Source organism: Phalaenopsis equestris, unplaced genomic scaffold (assembly GCF_001263595.1).
Source record: "Phalaenopsis equestris unplaced genomic scaffold, ASM126359v1 Scaffold000094, whole genome shotgun sequence".
Lineage (NCBI taxonomy): Eukaryota > Viridiplantae > Streptophyta > Magnoliopsida > Asparagales > Orchidaceae > Phalaenopsis > Phalaenopsis equestris.
In genome coordinates this window covers 462596-481297 of record NW_018164536.1, presented here as the reverse complement: position 1 = coordinate 481297, position 18702 = coordinate 462596, and the positions used below count along the sequence as shown (strand labels likewise).

Below are 18702 nucleotides of genomic sequence, written 5' to 3'. Positions count from 1 at the left end.
TGTGAGACGTCAAGAACTTGAGGGAGGTGAAAATGTTAATTTCTTTGATCCTGTTGAGAAATCCAAGAGATGGTGTCTATTTAGTAGAAGTAGAGTTCATTTGAGACAAAAAGTTCAAAGCGAAGTAGAGAAATAGGGAGGATCATAGAGGTTGTAAACTGAGTGGTTCCGATACTATGAGAAGAATTAAAGATTCTTTAAGACAGAAGGAAAAAAGGAGGAAAGAAATAGAGCAAATAATAAGCCATAAAAAAATGTTTATTTGAATTAATTTTTCCACACTTTATTAACCCATGTACACAAGTATTTATAAATAGGTTCAACGACATATTTGTAATATTATAAGGAAACAAGAGATATACAAATAGACAAAATTAAAACAACCCTAGAGGAGCAGCCGACAGTGAGGGTACGGAAGCCAAGCTGAAGAGGATCGGGGCGAAAAAGCTGCTTCCTTGGACATTTCAGGTAAGATCTCTCTTACTTGTAAGTGTAAACCAAAATACGAGAGAAGTTTATACATGACGTTAGAATCAATAGATCTTAGGGGGCTGGAGGCGCATATAACAAACTAAGCCCAAATGCTAAAGTGGTCAATCCAAGCCCATCTGTCAAAGTGATTTGAATAGCCCGAAGAAAACCCTCAACCAAAAAAAATCATCATTACATAAGAGAACATATGCACATCTTTCTTTATGGCGTTGTCTGCAACCCACATCTCGATCTTTTTACCGAAATACCATGAATTGACATAATACCGTGCGAGATGTAATTATAATTCTTTTTAACTTTTTTTTCTCTCATGCATAAGAGGGGGAAGGGAGGGGGTTGACCTAAAAGGGTGGATCCGCCCTCCAAATTAGTTTCTCGAACCCATTTTCCAAGTATTGCAAAAATGAAGACATATCTACAATCTTCTTTTATACCTTCCTCCTAAAAATAGGGTCTCTCTCTGGTTTTATTACCTCACAGGCCGTCCTTAATAAGATTCAACAATAAGTAACTCACAGGATTAGTTTAGCATCTTTAACTCCATAAAAATTCATGTTATATTCTAACCAAATTCATAAACAAATAAAAAAAATAGATTCTTAATTACATAATTAACTAAGAACCACAAATATTTTTAGTCTATATCAGCGACTCACAGCCATGCTAATCTCAATCACATTCTACCATCATCATGATTTGATAAATTAAAAGTTTAAGAAACTCAATAAAATAAGCTTCATGATAGACAAACACAAAAAGATTACGAATTCATAACCGGTCAGTTTCTCATAAAACACTGCAATTAGCTCCGCTGTAGCTGCATGCTGAACAGCCTAATTAGCCATTATAATAATCAGCAAAACGCGCAAGTAGATTAATTCATGTCATGAAATCTATTTGACTGGGAATGGGTTAATATGTAGAGCCAAATTAAAGTTTATAAAATGTTGGAATCTTACTTCATCCATAACCACACAATCACATCCCATAATGACTCCAAAATTGGCTTTTTGCAGAAAAAAAATTCAATTTCAATGGCCTTGTAAAATAAATTTTCATTAGACAACAGAAGGGCAAAACTTATAAATTTAAGTTTCTGTCAGCTTTTTCTTGAGAAAAAGCGTAAGCAAAGACGAAGGCGTTGGGCTCAATTGTCATATGTCCTGGCCTTGTCCATGAATCAATTGAGAGTTTCAGAAAATTTCTACGTGTTTGATGTGATTGGGGTGGCTTTTGCAAAGAAAAAAGAGTTTGAAAATTCAAATGAAAATTTGTGTGAATAGCTAATTAAGCATTTAAGCAGAAAACATAAAGGCATAATTTTTTTATGAGCTTGAGTGTTACTTTTTAGTTTGAAGTAAGAAGATAATGGCAAAAATGTATGATATTTAAACATAAATTTAAACCTATTAATGTTTAAGAAATAATCTGTGGTTTTATTTTCTTTTGGGCTGTTTAAATGTTTCTTACCTTCAAATACTATCGGGATAAAATAAGAATTTTTAATAAATAACAAATGAAGACATACAAAAAGACAACAAGGACAATAAATATAAGACATATATAATAAGAATTTTTAATAAATAACAAATGAAGACATATAAAAAGGATAAATACAACATGGACAATCAATATAAGACATATAATTTTATATAAATTGATGAGAACTACTCATATATGAATTAAATAATTCTATTTGGCTTCAAAAGAGATGTATCATATTTTTTCTTCGTACATAAATATGGTTTAAAGTAATATATATGAGTTGTGGCCTGTTAGCAGAGCAGTCTCTTTGAAGTTCGTAAGTCCTCTCAAGTGAAGGGTTCGAATCCCTCTCTGTTCAGTTTGCCAGTAATGAGGGCGGTATGTATATATATATATATATATATATTGATGTGTGCTAGAAAATTCACGGCGGTAGAGTAACGGACTATCATCTTAACATTATACGAAAGTTCAACACACACATAGATGAAAGAGAAATAATCGATGATGACTCCAGAAGTTTTTATATGAAAAACCCGTAAGAGAAAAACCACGAGGTCTGACCCAGTTGCGAAATCCACTATTAATTGATGATTACAAAAATCCCTTGTCCCACAGATGAGAAATAGTAACTATATTTTTCAAATTACAATGTCAATTGACGATGTCTGGTTAGTGGTGATTGATAGTGGTTAGTGGTGGTCGACGACGGTCGGCGGTGGTCGACGACTGAGGTGGGTGGTGGTCGACGATGATCAATGGTGATGTTGAGTTGCAGCTTTTCCTCAAGGCATCAAACTCTCTATAGACTTCAACTCTCCTCATGTGAGGAGTGAGGGTCTATTTATAGTATTACGGGTGAAATTAATGCATAAATATGAATCATTTTGATCGGACGGTCCGTAAGTTTCCTTCGATCAAACAATTTTTAATGGACATTTGAGTGTTTTAACAAAGTCAGAACTGCACAATCATGGGCTCATTGAATTCGTCTTGTTGAGACACTTGATTCAACTATAAAGTTGACAGTTTCGACAAACGTTTGACCTTCCAAATGTATCCACAAATCTTTCAAGAATGGTTTGATGACTTGATCTGGGCTTGATTTTACTCAGATTGGAATGACTTTGATATTTTTAGGTCCGTCTCATCGAGTCTGTAAGTTTGACTATAAGTTTGCTGAAATCAGAGACCTGGTTGAGTTTTTATCAATTTTTGAATATCCCTTGCGCAAAATATTATCTCGAGATTCGTGTCATACTTTTATATATATATATATATATTGAATTTGCTTTCGTCATTCAAACAAATAATTAAATAGCTATATCAATAAAATTATTTATTTTAAAACAAAAAAAGTCGTATATGTTTTGTGCAAATTTTATTTCAATGTTTATAATAAATTGAATTTGCGATCATAATTCAAACAAATTATTACCTTCCATCCTAGAACAAAAAATCTATATATATACTAATATGAAGTCCAAAAGCTAGTTTCCTTGATTAAACTTCAACTGCCTCTCCTAAAATTCAGATTTAAGAGTTTAATGTATTATATATTAATATGATTATAAATATATGTGTGCAATTAGAAGTCCCCCAACCACCCCACGGCTTTTAATTTTTCTCACATGAGTCAACCTCAAGTAATTATGTAAGCTATGATCTGATCTTTTTGGCTCATCTATACACTTGGTCCTGCCCAATAAATAAAACCACACATAAAATTGAGTGAGGGTTGACAAAACTCATCACGAAGCTTCACGTTTACTTCCTTTATTGTTGGATACATAGCATGCATCCGTACGTCAAATATTTGAAGTGGCCGGCCTTGGAAATTTTTAGGGCACTATTTTTTATTTAGGGAAAAAATGGTACGCCCAGTAAATCAGACGTGCGATCGACGGCGTATATTACATCACACTGTTATGTACATGATATGGTAAGATTCATAACGTCTTTCATATATCTGAATGACGATCGTAATATTTTCTCATTTTTTTAGGGTATCTATGTAGGAACAAGCACAAATCTTATTTACCACGTAAAAAATAAAGTACATCCGTTTTTTAATTTTTTTAACACGAGCAACATCACCTTTTATATTTATTACACCAAAATTTATTTATCACATAAAAAAATATTATTATATATATTTTTTGTATGTAAAGTACATCTTTCAAGGGTGTGTAAGGCGCTATGTATGTAAAAATTAAATTTAAGTGTCAGATATGTAAATATAAAGGACGTGAGGGTTGTTTGTAATTTTTTTTTTGAAGAAAACATATATTTGCAAAATCCTAAATACCTGAGTACGTAAAATCATTCCATGCAACGCTTACGTACGCCATTTTCTCCATGCATATTAAGCAATTCGTATAAGATAGAAGCTTTGATGCATGCTAAAATACATATCTGATTACTTAACGATGTTTTAGATTCGACTTTTGTTAAGAAAGGCAGAGGTAGACCTAGGAAGACTTGTGCTTATTGTATTAAAAGTGATCTTAATTTACTAGAACTAAATGAAAATATGACACTAAATAGGACGTGATGGAGAAAAATGATTCATGTAGCCGACCCCTACGTAGCGGGATTCAGGCTTTGTTGTTGTTGTTGTTGTTGTTGTATATATAGATGTTTGTATGCATTAATTTCCGTAAAATAAAGGTAATCATCAAGTAATCGTGTGAGTCTTCCAGATAGAATGGGAGCAACTTCATACCTTAATGCATTTTTTTTTTCTTCGCGGTAGTTCTGATTTAGTTATCTACACTATAAATATTTTGGCTTGGTAAATTAATAAATGCATTAGCTGCTAGATATGCCATATCTTATTAGAAATTGTGACAATTAAAATGATAATTTGTTACAGAACATTAAATGACATTTAATTATTCACAAAAATAACATATTTTTCATCCATTTTCTTAGTTTCCATTGGCATATCGGCATCCACAAGAAAATCTAACATTTAGCATAAATCAGCCATAGTGCTTCTAGCACACCATGGCACATGCATATACTCCCTCGTGACTATGAAACTTCAGGTCATATTAGGAAGAGAATATTACGTCTATTGTCATTCGGGTGATAGTATGAATTACATCATGTCACTGCACAAACTATGTGGAGTGATTTATATTATCGTCTGATTATCCGTGTAACATTTTCTCCATACTTATTGATGCATCTGAGTGATTTTGTTTCTCTCAAAGTTGATATATTATATTTTAGTCTGTAGTGAAAATATATGATAATAAAATACAATCTTAAAAATGCTTTTCCTTCCTCATATATATTGAATATGGAATAGAAGGTATAGACTTGAGAGAATTTATCATGTTAACATTTTATTAAAATACTATACACATGAGTAAGTTGAGAGCAGCATGTAAGAAATATGATATTTTTATATGTAAATGCATAGGAATCGTGTTGTATGTGTGTGTAAATGCCCCCCATTTGGTTTTTCCTTCTAAAACAGTTCAATATATAATGCCTGCCAATCACTTAATTATCTTACAAAATAAAAGCCATTTTTACAATATTTAAAAATCCACAACAAAAAACTAATTTTCAATCAACGGTAACGCCCGCCGTTAACTTTCAAATAACCGCCAGCTGTGGAAACCCCAGCTGCGGGAGAGGAGACAGTGGAGAAAGCGGCGGCAAGCTGAAAACCCCCTTCACATCCGTTCCCTCCCAAACGGCCGACCAAATTGACGGCGTCAACGGTTCTTCAGCCGGAATATTCCACTCAGATTCCTCCAATCTCTCCTTCTTAACCGCCCTCCCTTCTCCCCCCTCCATCTCCTCTCTCCCCCTCTTTTCCGGCAGCATTGGAACGCAATCCTCCGAGCTGCCGACCTCGTTCGGAAAATTTAGAATCGCTTTGCTTCCACGCATCTTGAACGCGGCGCGGTCGTACGCACGCGCGGCCTCCACCGCGGTATCAAACGTTCCCAACCAAACCCTAGATCCCCGGCGCTTGGGATCGCGGATCTCCGCCGCGAACTTTCCCCACGGCCTCTGTCTCACGCCGCGATAACGGTTTCCGTCAAAGCAGTCCGTCGCACGTGTCCCACTGACGGCGCCGTCTATCCACTCCACTTTCGGAGCGGCGGCGTGGGGGACATCGAGCTTGAGGCTAACATCGAACCGATCGCCTCCGAATCGAATCATCTTCTGCGCGGGTTCGGGGAATCGGAATCCAGTGCCTCGCGGATCATCGTCGATGTCATGAAGGTAATCGGAGATGGTGAGATCGCCGGACTCCGGCAATAGTTCGGATAGGATGTCGGTGGGATCGCCGAAGAGGTGTTCGCGGATGAGGTCGAGAGGGGAGATGGGTAGGGTTGCCATGGAGCAGAGACTTTTGGGAGAGAGAATGATTTTGATGGAGGAGAAGAGGGCATGAGGGGTTTATTTAAGGATGGGGTTTGGGCACCGGGGATTTCGGAGAAGGGGAAGAGAGATGAGTTTGAGAAATATTGTGCGGGAAGGTTTCGACAGGAGGGTGACGGGATGGGGACAATGGTGGGGAACAGCTAGGGTTCGATTTTAGGGAAGGATAATTAATTGGGGATTATTTGCCGCAGCGTATACGTGGAGAATGTGGATTTGTCTTGTCGAGACGCTCGATTCGACTATGAACTTGTTGAATTCGACATTCGTTTGATCTTTCAAATGTGTCCAGAAATCTTCCAAGAATGATTTAATCGTTTGATTTGGGTTTGATTTGACTTGCATTGGACTAACCTTGATATTATTGGGTCTTTCTCATCGAGCCAGTCAGCTTGACTATAAGTTTACTGAAATCGGAGCTCTAGATGAATTTTTATCGAGATATGAATATTTCTTGCTCAAAATATTGCGTCGAAATTCGTGTCGGAAGATGAAAATTTGGTAGTGGCGTATCAAAACTAATCTTATTTTTGCCTGAAAAGATGCATTTCTTTCTTTAAAAATTAAAATGATAGTGTCATTGATGAGATATGAAAGATCAAGGTGGTATAAATATAAAAAGCAAAAATTTAGGTGTTAGATATGTAAATACATGATAATTGGTTGGTATGAATGTAATTGCCCCTAATATTAATATCACATGTTAAATATTAAGAACAAGCTTAACTAAGAATTTGTTTGGGGCAGTTTATTTGGTGCGGTGGCGTTTTGAAAACGCACCTGGACTGTTTGGGTAAACTGTGTTTCGGCAGCTTATGTGTTTTCAAGACGCTGGAAACAGTGTTTTCACACCGCACCTATCTAGGTGCGATGACAGCTTTCTTGCTACGGTATGACTTTTCCAAAAAAAATAAAAATTTATAGTAATCACCGCGCCTAGCTTATCGGCATATTATTTTTAATCAACTTATCAATAAATTATTCAATAAGCTGTAGTTGTCCCAAACAGACCCTTGGACGGTGCAGATTGGACTGTGCACACAAATTTTGCGTGCGGTGTTCACACTCAATAATTTTCGGATTAATGGTTGGATTTATGAGGGCAGAAGCGGGGCAGTCTAAGGGAATGTTAGGTAGTGTATTTTTAAGAGGATTTATGATTATATTTATATTTAACATAAATACTATTAAATGTGTAAATCTGGATTTATTAAATCCGACTATTTGATGGATTTGACGGATTTAACTTGGGAAGAAAATAAATGATATTAAATTCTGAAATAAAATGTCATACACGTCTAAAGAGTTTATTAAATTTAACTTCAGCTGAAGCAAACACTATTTTGGATTTAATAATATCAGGATTTGATAATTCTGGATTTACATGAATTGCTAAATTCTCTTTAATGTAAATTCCAAGTGCAGACAAACAACCTCTAAAGAATTGGAGATGTTATTTTTACATGAGTTCATCAAAGATTACCCCTTGAGAAAAAAGTGAATACATTTTCTAAAGTTTAGATCCCCTATTTATAGATTTTGGGATTTCTTTCTATTTTTTTGGTATAAGATTTGACAAGGATTAATTAAAACTTACATAAAAATACAAGACATTAAAGCCCAGGAAGATCGAATAATGAAATTTGCATAACTCTTTTAAGATAAAATCATCACTTTCATGCAGCTATGTATGAAATCTGTATCCCAAGAATATAAAGTTTATATTTTGAACTCGGTCAACTCATTCCCTGAAGTTTGGTCTTTGAAATTCGCTACTTGGAGCTTGCCCACTGCAACTCGACCTCTAAAACTCGGACGTTGAAACTCAACCCTTAAAACTCGGCTGACCTTTAAAAGTCCGCCTATCGAACTCAACCATCGGAATTCGACAAACTTGGCCTTAAGAACTCATTTAACACAACAAACCACCTTAGCGGTAGGCACACCCTATTTAAAAAAAAATGCTCAACAATATAATCAAATTATAATAAATATATAATATATTCTCGATACATATAAATTAAACTACATACAAATCTTAAATTTAATATTTTTTTGGATATTTCTTGACATAATGATCGACCAAATAATCTTTGAAGAGACCCTTCTTGAAAAGTCTTTTGATAAAAGAGTTTGATATGCAGCACTCCTGAACTCCGTAGTCATTATGAAAATGCAAAATTGAACCTTATCTTAGAAATTGAATTCTTGTGCATTGGGCTATGCCACTTGAAATACTCATATTTATTGATTGTAGGTATGATTGTCATACTAGACGAGCTCAAAGGAGAGAATAATATACTTCAAATTCAATTAAGAGATGACAAGGCCGAGCTTCAAAGTATAATATGGAAGGGTTTATAATAAAGCAAAATTCTTGGCTAGAAAGGTTGGTTCTTGAACTATTTTAGTGTAAATGGGTATAAAAAGAATTATTCTTGACTTCAATCAATATTATAATTAACAACTAACTGGGCTGGACTTATTTGGCTTTATGGAGAAATTTTTCATTGTTTATGAATTTTTATGGAAGGTCCTCAATAATAATAAAAGAGTTGTTTACTTTGACAATATAAGTTTACTTAGAGTAAAGACCAAAAAATAAATAGATTTGTCAATATTTTTATCTCTGATAATTAAGTTATGAGAAGTCTTATCTTAACTTGGTCTTATGTTTATGCAAGAAATTCATTTCTGCACTTAAAGCAATAGAATAGTGATTGGAAGGGTTTGAAAGACCTATGCAAAAATGTAAATAGAGATAGAAACAAGTAAGAAAAAAATAGTTGGAGTAACTTACGAGGAAAATTGATAAGGAATTAAATCAACTCTTCGTAGCATTCATAAAAAAATTTACAATCGTAAACTATCTTGTATAATAATAAGATTTCTTGAAGACCATTTGATTCTTAAAAGGGGTCAATAGTGATCCCCAATGCATCTCAAATTGGGAGACCTAGACTTCAGTAAGATTATTCTTCAAGGAATCCTAAGGATGAGGTGACAATTATGGACATATGAAAAAAAAAAAAAGAGCAGATGAAACTAGGTGTAACTCACATTAATAGATTTCCCATTGTTCAATGGGTGAATGAGTTGGGCAATTGATGTGGGGGGAAAAAACTTTGAACAATGTTTACTAGATTGGTGACCAGTTAACAAAAGACATCATGACGAGCTTATATGTGATCTCAGGTAATGAATTCATATTTATTAGAAAAATTATTTGGATGAAAGGTTGTCAAATTGAGCATGTAATTTAGAATTATGACTATTATGATTCTCTATTATCATGACACCTTTTCACTAACCAAAATAGATCTATTTTCTACATATAGTGCTAAATAAATGGATAACAAATCACTCAGAGAAGATACAATAAGAAGATGCATGTATGAAAGAGTAAAAATTCATTTTGCTTATATGTTAGTTCATAAGAAGTTATAAGAAAAAGAATGAGAGAGAAAATCACACATTGAGCACATAAATTTTTTAGAGTCATTCAATTTTGCTACCAATGCTTGTTGTAGTATCTAGAGTTTATTGAGTATTTAAAGAGTAAAGAAAAATAAACACAATATGTTATGAGGAAGTAAAACTGAACTTATGATATGAAGAAGCTCAATTAAATTAAGATCTCTAAATATTATAGTTACAATATATTTAAGTAAAAGAGAAGAAATTATTTAGCTCTAAATATTGATAAAAGAAGGCCAAAAGAAATGTGTGTAATCTCAACTAGGTATAATATGATTTTACTTTCAGTTTGTTTATTTCTTATGAACCAAGAATCTCTTCTCATTTTAGATAGAGTTTTGAACGTCAACATTAAAAGTTTGCAAACTTGATGTAGAGAAAATTCAATATTAAATTTTGATAAGATCAATTATCTAGTATCAATTTTATTTTATTTAAATTTTAAGATAAATTATATAACATTTCAAGGGCCTAAAGAAATAAGTTTCAAGTCGATCACAATATCGTGCAAAAAGCCTAGATAAAACTTGCACTTGCTAGTGCACATATATGTAAAGAAAACATGACATTTTGGTTTTGCAATAAACTCTTTAAAAGAATGCAATTGAGCTTTACAATATACAATCCAATTCTAAGATATATACATAAAAGAGAATGTTGTGTGAGGTTTTCTATTGGAAAATGCCATCTTGCCTCCCATTTTTTGGATATACTCATATCTCCACAAAGTTTTCTTAGAATAAAATATATAAGAAAGAAAAGGTGTAGGTCATCCTCATAAATACTATAGATGATTGGAAAAATTCAGGCATTGGAAGGCAATCAAATATAGATTATTTCTTATTTAGAGGAAAAACTAAGTGCATAAATAGGGGCATGAAGATCCCAAAGAAGAATAGTTAGGGTTCCAAATGATGGTTGGAGTTCTAGAATTTGCTTAATAAATGAATTCACTCTATTTAAAGTTCTCCCTAAATACGAAAGAGTATGACCTATTGAAAGTTTTTGGAGTGATTTTTTTATTATTTATGCTAAAAATGAATGCTTTATGAGGCATTCTAAATATATTTTCTTTGATTATATTGTATTTTTTAAATATTTTATTCTAAAAAAGATATTAAAATTGAGTAATATTTGGTCTATTTGATTCTTCTCAATGAAACACTTATTAAAGTAATAAACATGCTCGAGTTAAAAACTTTTGATCTACAAATTTTAAGGAAGTATTTTATTTTTTTAAAGTGCTTTATTTAGATCCATTTGAATTTGAATTTACCTGTTATTGGCATTGCCTTCATCTCATTGACTCATTTCATCTTAGCTATTAATTCGTTAAATTTTCTTTCTCAATGATTAGTTATTGAAAAGTGAATTCGCATAAGTTTTGAGCCAATCTATGAAACTCTACCTATAAAATCTATGCTAAAATTTGCATGGTTAGACAAATTTTTTACGACAAATTAGTTATATCATTTAGCTAATAAATTTTTTGAAAAAGTATCATTTTGATTTTTGTTTTATAAGGCTATTCATCTTTCTTTTGTGAAAATATGTATTTATATGGATTGCACATAAAATATTAGAATTTAAATGTTTAAAACCTAATCTTTGAAAACTTTGCTGATTGATCTTGTCAAACATTCAGTTGAAGAAGAATGGTGTGATTAGTTGAGGAGATTGATTAAAATTAGATGAAGATGTTAATTAGGATTAGATAAAGAAGATGATTAGAATCACGAGACAATCTCGACTAAGATTAGGAAGACGTGGATTAGAATCATAAAGAGGTTCGCTATGATAAATAGGAAACCTAGTATGTTTATGATGAGGCTAACTAAAATTAGTTGGTCATTGAATATTCATTAGAATAAGCGAACTTCGAGAAAATGATATTAATCCATATTACAAAACATTCTTTATCCAATAAAAAGATACATCATATGCATAACACTTAAAAATTAACATTCTCATCCATAACTTTCAGAAGCTTTGCAGGTTCCTAATAAAAACATATATGAAAAATATTTGTGAGAATAATATTACAAATCCATATTAATTTTCGAGGCTGTATTTATTTTAAAATGACTATGATTCATAATTATTAAAATTGACTCAGATAAACTCCAACAATTACATAAACATTTTCTTCAAATTTGAATAACATATCCTGACTTGAGTTTCTCTCAAAAAATATTCACAAATATACAAGAAATGATATTAATCCAAATTACAAAACATTCACATTTTTACATAAGAATAAAGAAAGCCTTTAAGAACCAATGAATTATAGTTATTACACACCATTGTACAAATTACTAACAAAAACAATGAAACGAATGATACGTACATACATACATACATACGTACATACATACATACATACATACATATACATACATACATATACATACATACATACATACATACATACATACATACATACATATATATGTCAATCAAGAAGGTGGTAACCTTAACTCATTGCAAAGCACCTCTCATTTCGTGTGAAATTACAGGCCTTGCCACTGAGTCACGTCCGACTTTTCCAATCGACACATATACAAACCCTTTTTTACAATATTAAACAATTCGCAACAATAATTAATTTCTGCAATTAACGCCCGCCGTTAACATTCAAATTACAGTCAGCCGAGGAAACCCCAGCTGAGGATGTGGAGACAGCGGAGACAGCGGCGGCAAGTCGAAGAACCCCTTCACGTCCATCCCCTCCCAAACCCCCGACCACAGCGACGGCGTCAGCGGCTCAGCCGCCGGAATATTCCACTCTGATTCCTCTAATCTACCCTTCTTCACACCCCTCCCTCCATCCCCCTTCATCTCCACTCTCCCTCTCTTCTCCGGCAGCGCTAGCGGAGGCGGCTGAACCCAATCCTCCGAGCCACCGACCTCATTCGGAAAGTTCAGAATCGCTTTGTTTCCTCGCATCTTGAAAGCGGCGCGGTCGTACGCCCGCGCGGCCTCCACCGCGGTATCGAACGTTCCAAGCCAAACCCTAGATCCCCGGCGTTTCGGATCGCGGATCTCCGCCGCGAACTTCCCCCACGGTCTCTGCCTCACGCCACGGTACCGATTTCCGTCGAACACCTCCGGCTCCCGTTTCTCGCAGACGACGCCGTCTATCCACTCCACCTTCGGAGCGGCGGAGCGAGGGACATTGAGCTTGAGACCAACATCGAACATGTCGCCGCCGAATCGGATCATCGTCTGCGGGGGCTCCTGGAATCTGAACCCGGTGCCTCGCGGATCAGTGTCGGTGTCTTGGAGGTAGTCGGAGATGCTGAGATCGCCGGGGATAGGGATGGGTTCCGCCGGGGGATGGGGTTGTTTCCCGCCCCCGCCGTCGCTGGCGGCTGCGGCTGCGGCTGCGGGGGAAAATCTAGTCCGGTTAGTATATCGGCTGCGTCGCCGAGAAGGTGTTTGCGGAGGAGATCAAGGGCGGAGATGGCTTCGCTTGCCATGGCGTTCTAAAAGTGGATGCTTTGATGAAGTTAGGAGAGTTTTTGAGGTGTGTATTTATGGTGGGAGAGAGATGGGAGTAAGATGGGATGTGGTCACCGGTTTTGGTGTGTGCGGGCCTTCCATGAAGGTAAAGAAACAGAGGTTTGAGAATTTTAATGACGCTGGGCTCTGTTGCGTGGCAAGAAAGGAGGAGAGAGTGGTGACGGGAGCGAGGGGTTGGAGACGGGGTCGTCGTCGCGGGAACGGAAATTGATTACTTTTTTGTGCCGCCAAGCTGTTCGATATAATGGCTGAAAGGGAGAGTTGATCTGCCCGGAAGTAGAAGTGTGCGGACGATGGGCATCGGCATGGACAAGCAGGCATCGAGGAAGAAGCTGCCTCCTGCAACTGGTGGTGATAGACAGCGAGCTTTCACGCTTGGATTATTCGGTTAATTTGTTTAACCGTTAAAGGGAGGATTATTTTATCATTAATTTTTGTGGATTATCTACATCAAAATGCACTAATCTTAAAGGAATTTGATGACCGACAAAGAGATGATGTGGCTTCCTGGGATCCGCCAGTGAAGATTCAAAATTTCAAGCCTCGCCTTGTCATTAAAAGCCTCTGGGTTCCTAGTGAATGGTCACTTGACACTAAAAAGACCGGACGGGAGCCATCATGGGCTCCCGGCTCTAACCAGTTGGATGCCTCCTAAGGTACCCGATCCGGCCGGGCACCTCCCAAAGCTCCTAGGCCTATGTTTATGTTCTAACAAAAATGTCGATGTTGTATCTATGAATTTTAGGGGTACATAATGTAAATTGTACACTCTCAATCCCTATAAATAGGGATTTCACTTCTTGGATAAATGTTATAAAATTTTACTATTCTATATTGTGCTATTGCTCTCTCTATTCTCCTCACACTCCTTTTCGTGGCGTGTCTCCCGGACACTTTTGGATTCAATAGATTAATTATGAAAATTATAGTTTAATAAAATAATTTAAATAATACATAAATTACATATCTATTTGTAAAATAAGTACTCTAGTGAAGATATGTATTTATCCATGACATATTTAAATCATTGGTAATTTGGCAAAAGCAAAAAAAAAAAAAGACAAAATTTTACCACAAATTTTAATATTTGAGTGAAAATATAGAAGTGGTAGAAAAAGAATTTTAGTGATACACAATCAATAAATTCTCATCATTCGACACGAATCTAGAGATATGATATTGATATTGAGGCGATCTTTTGAGCAAGAAATATTTAAACTTCAATTAAAAGGCACTCTTCCGAGGCTGTCTTCCGATTTCAGAAAACTTATACTCAAATTAACCAGCCTGATGAGACGAACAATGGTGCCAAAATTAGTCTAATTCGAGCCAAATTTGGTCCCAATCAATCCACTAAGCTGCTTTTGGAAGCATTGCAGGCATATTTGAAAAGTCAAAAGGGCGTCGAATCTGGCGAGGGGAAGCATTGCAGGCATATTTGAAAAGTCAAAAGGGTGTCGAATCTGGCGAGGTTATAGTCGAATCAAACGTCTCGACAAGATGAATCCAATTAGCTCAAGACCACTCAATTTTGTCATCATTAAAACACTAAAATGTCTATCAAATATCGTCTGACTAAGAGAATTTTTTTGTGTCGTCTAATTAGAGTAGTTCATATTCATTCATTAATTACATCAGAACTCTACAAATAAACCCCTATCTCTCTCCTGAGGAAGGGAGAGAGCTTGAAGTCTAAAGAAGGCTAAAGCTTGGAGGAGCTAAAGTTGCCTCCTACTCCTACAGCTGCTGACCACTATCAACCACCGTCGACCGTCATTCCTTGGCCACCGCCATCACCAATGATCGCTGCCCACTCCTTGCGTTGAAGCATAGTGCGAAGCAACAACTGACACCACAGAGTCATGAAGCGACCTGCTAAGCGAGGCATCATCCAGAATACAAGGCTATCAGCGCAACAACGCACCATAAAGACACTACAACATCATATCTCGAAGATGGGGTAATGATGCACCTCTCATACGCTCGTGCAGCTATCGGCTTCAGCCCCTGACACCCTATGGATGTCATTATAACTCACTACTACGGCTTGGGTGATCTCGATATGCATTAAACTATTTAGTTTTTTTTTATTCAGTTGGGTCAAACCGTACGTGACGTATTGTGATTAGAATCCTGATCCAGTTTTACATCAGGACCTCCTGATGTAATATATTTTCTCATACATAACATCATTTTAGAAAAAAAAAAACATAATTACGTGCAAGGTCCCAAAAAATTATTATAAATATAAATCTGAATGTTTGGAAATTAGGCTAATAAATATACATGCATACAACCCTTTATACATGCATACAACCCTAACATATTTCCTCCTTTTTTTGCATGAAATGAAATCATAAATTTGAGAGAACCTGCCGTGAAACATAATCAACACTGACTTGCAACTAAATCTAATTTAATAAATGATCGCGACTTCTTAAAAGATAATTTCATTTTCAGTTAAAAATAAAGAAGGATTTAGGTACGTACATATAGAGCTGCACTAAGGCTTTGCTCATGTTCGGCTCATATTTGAAATTGACTCGTATTCAAAATGGCTCGTGAACAATATTTTCATGTTCAGCTCAAAATTTTATTCAAATTAATGTCCGGCTCGAAATTCACTTGTTAGAACATAAAATTATTATAATAATTAATTTATTAAATAAAATTAAAATAATATTTTTTCTAAGAAATGTGTTTGTATAAAAATTAATTATATAAAATTTATAATATTTAATTTTATAAATGTTATATATATATATTTGGAGCCGAACACGAGCTTAAAAATTTAGTTATATTATGTTCAGCTCGTTGCTCGTTTAGAGTTCGAGCATGCTCAGACAGGGCATAGCACACAAACATTTGAATTTTACATATTTCACATCTAAATTTTAAATATTACACCTCGATAATGGTTTTAAGCCAATTTGTGCTCAACTGCCAATTCCCTTGCCTGCGACTTGTGTTCGCTTGGACAAGAGAAAGCTGCAGAGATCAAAGTATTGGTTGTGCACAAGTAAAGCGAGAGAAGAGGGCTGGGTAGGGCTGTGAATCTAAATCGAAGATGGCTGATTGCTTGAAAATTGATTAAAATTTCAGAGCTTTTGGATCAAAATTTTTTTTGAGCCAACCCCAGCTCGGCTTAAAATCAAATCATTGACAAGAGTGATAATGTTAGAGCTGTGAATCTAATGAATTTAGCTCAAAGATTGTTAATCGCCTGAAAATTTATTTGAATTTTGGCTCCAATTGAAATAAAGGAGCCCAGCTAGGAACGAAAGTTTGAATCAAATTTATTTTTTTTAGCAGACCCCAGCTTGACTTGAAATCAGATCGTTAACAACCATAATGATAAAAGCACATCTTCGATAGCGAGTAGAGCTCGCACCAACTTGTATACCAACAAAACCCCTCAAATCTCATATTGGTAGAGTGGTATGTTTTTAATATTCTCCCTTAGATGCGAGACTAAAGGTAAAAGTGAGAATGTGAGACACTTAGCATTCTTTATTGGGGCAATTTACCGAAGGACCACAAAATTTATATGTATTTACATATCTAACACCAAAACTTTATTATATACATTTATATAACCCAAATCTTTCATATCACATAAGAATTTAGGCATTAGAAATAAACTTTTGTATGTAAAAAAAATCAAAATTTAGGTATTAGAAATTCAAATACGTAAGAATTGAGTGATTTTTATGTAAATATTCCATTATTTTTAACATTAAAAGGAGAATAAAATAGTGAAAAAATTACATACAAAGTAAGATATAGAAGAGCTCGCAAGTTAACAGTCAAATGATGTATTTTATATATTTTGAATAATAACTTTCTTAAGTTTATGTTAATTATTAATTAAAATTATGATCCACATATATGCACTTAATAATTACTTATTAAAGTATGTTATATATATTAAAAAAAGATATATCAAATTTTATTAATTTTAAATGTATAGAAAAAAAGAAATCTTAAATTTACGTGTGTATTAATATTAAATTATAATATTTTACTGGTAAATATATTATTCAATATGTTCTAATAAATCCAATTTTATTTAGATAATATGAAACATTTAACAAGTTGTAGAACAACAAACTAACAAGCTAGTTTGTTTGTAAACATCAACAAGCGAATTACACTACGTTCAAATTTAATTAATTAAGCGATGAATTTCAAGAAAAATGTTCAAGTATTAATTGGGCTAAATTTGAGTTCATCAAATCCATTGATTTTTTACAGCCAAAATAGTGTGGCAACAAGAGCATTTACAGGAGCAGCAACAATGCAACGATGCCCTATGTATGTAAATCCCACGAAAATAAAAAGGACATACTCTTAGAGATTTGAAAGCCAATTCTACCTTTTAGTTTCATCCATCTAATGATGAAATCTAAGGAAATTAATATAATTGTAAAATATATTGATTTTCAAGCAACTAAAAGAACCATTGGCATCTATATATGTTTGATGAGTTACGAAAAATGTTTTTATTGTTCATTCACGGTTCATTTTAATGCATCACATTAATATATATACATATACATACATATATTAATAAAATTTGCCAAGACCAACCTCATGTACTTGAAAATTTCATTCTGCATATAAACGGGATTGAACTCGTGACCCTAGCAGTCTTACAAACTTTGCCAATAAAAGAGTAGGTAGTGGCACAATATATATATATATATATATATATATTGACTTTTTTTTTTAAGAGTGTGATAAATGGTAAGTGAAAGATTTAAAATCATGACTCCTTTTACTATATTATAGGACATAGGTCCTAAAGTTTTGATTGCTAAAATTAAGCTATGAAATAGCTGACCAAAGTACATAATTTTTTTGTTTTTTCACGCCTGCAACAACACATGTATGAAAGGCCTTGAACCTAGGACCTCTTGGTTGAAAAACAAATCTCTGAGCCACTAAGCTAAGGTGGTTGTCCAACACATAGACATATTGACAAATATTTAAGATGCTGCATTTGAGGGTTTACGAAAGACAAGATTAATCACTATGACAAAAGAAGAGTATAGCATGTTGATATTATATCAACACCCCAGACGCAAATGATACAATGAAACCAGAATAGATTTATTTTTTTTTTTAATTTGATTTTTTATGTTATGCAGACATTCTTAAATATGGAAAACATAGAGAAATCTCAACCCAATCTTCCTTACCTTCCTTTACAAAAGATAAAATATCATGCAATCATCATTCCTCGATTTTATGCATAAATTTCGAAATGAAGTAAAAAGGTGCCCCTTCACTAAGAATGTGTTAATATAAGGTACCAAA

The 18702-nt window shown here is 34.4% G+C and overlaps 2 protein-coding genes across 2 annotated transcripts; both read right to left on the bottom strand.

Annotated features, from left to right (window-relative positions):
• Nucleotides 1-5420: 5420 nt before the first annotated feature.
• LOC110020274 (ethylene-responsive transcription factor 5-like) lies at nt 5421-6574 on the bottom strand. The gene has a single exon (XM_020718320.1). The coding sequence runs from the start codon at nt 6340-6342 to the stop codon at nt 5587-5589; it is 756 nt and encodes a 251-aa protein (XP_020573979.1). The 5' UTR covers nt 6343-6574; the 3' UTR covers nt 5421-5586.
• Nucleotides 6575-12281: 5707 nt separating this feature from the next.
• On the bottom strand, nt 12282-13340 carry LOC110020162 (ethylene-responsive transcription factor ERF105-like). The gene is made up of 2 exons (XM_020718167.1): nt 13289-13340; nt 12282-13244 (listed from the first exon to the last, which is right to left on the bottom strand). The coding sequence occupies exons 1-2, from the start codon at nt 13338-13340 to the stop codon at nt 12496-12498; spliced, it is 801 nt and encodes a 266-aa protein (XP_020573826.1). The 3' UTR covers nt 12282-12495.
• Between the last annotated feature and the right edge of the window lie 5362 nt (nt 13341-18702).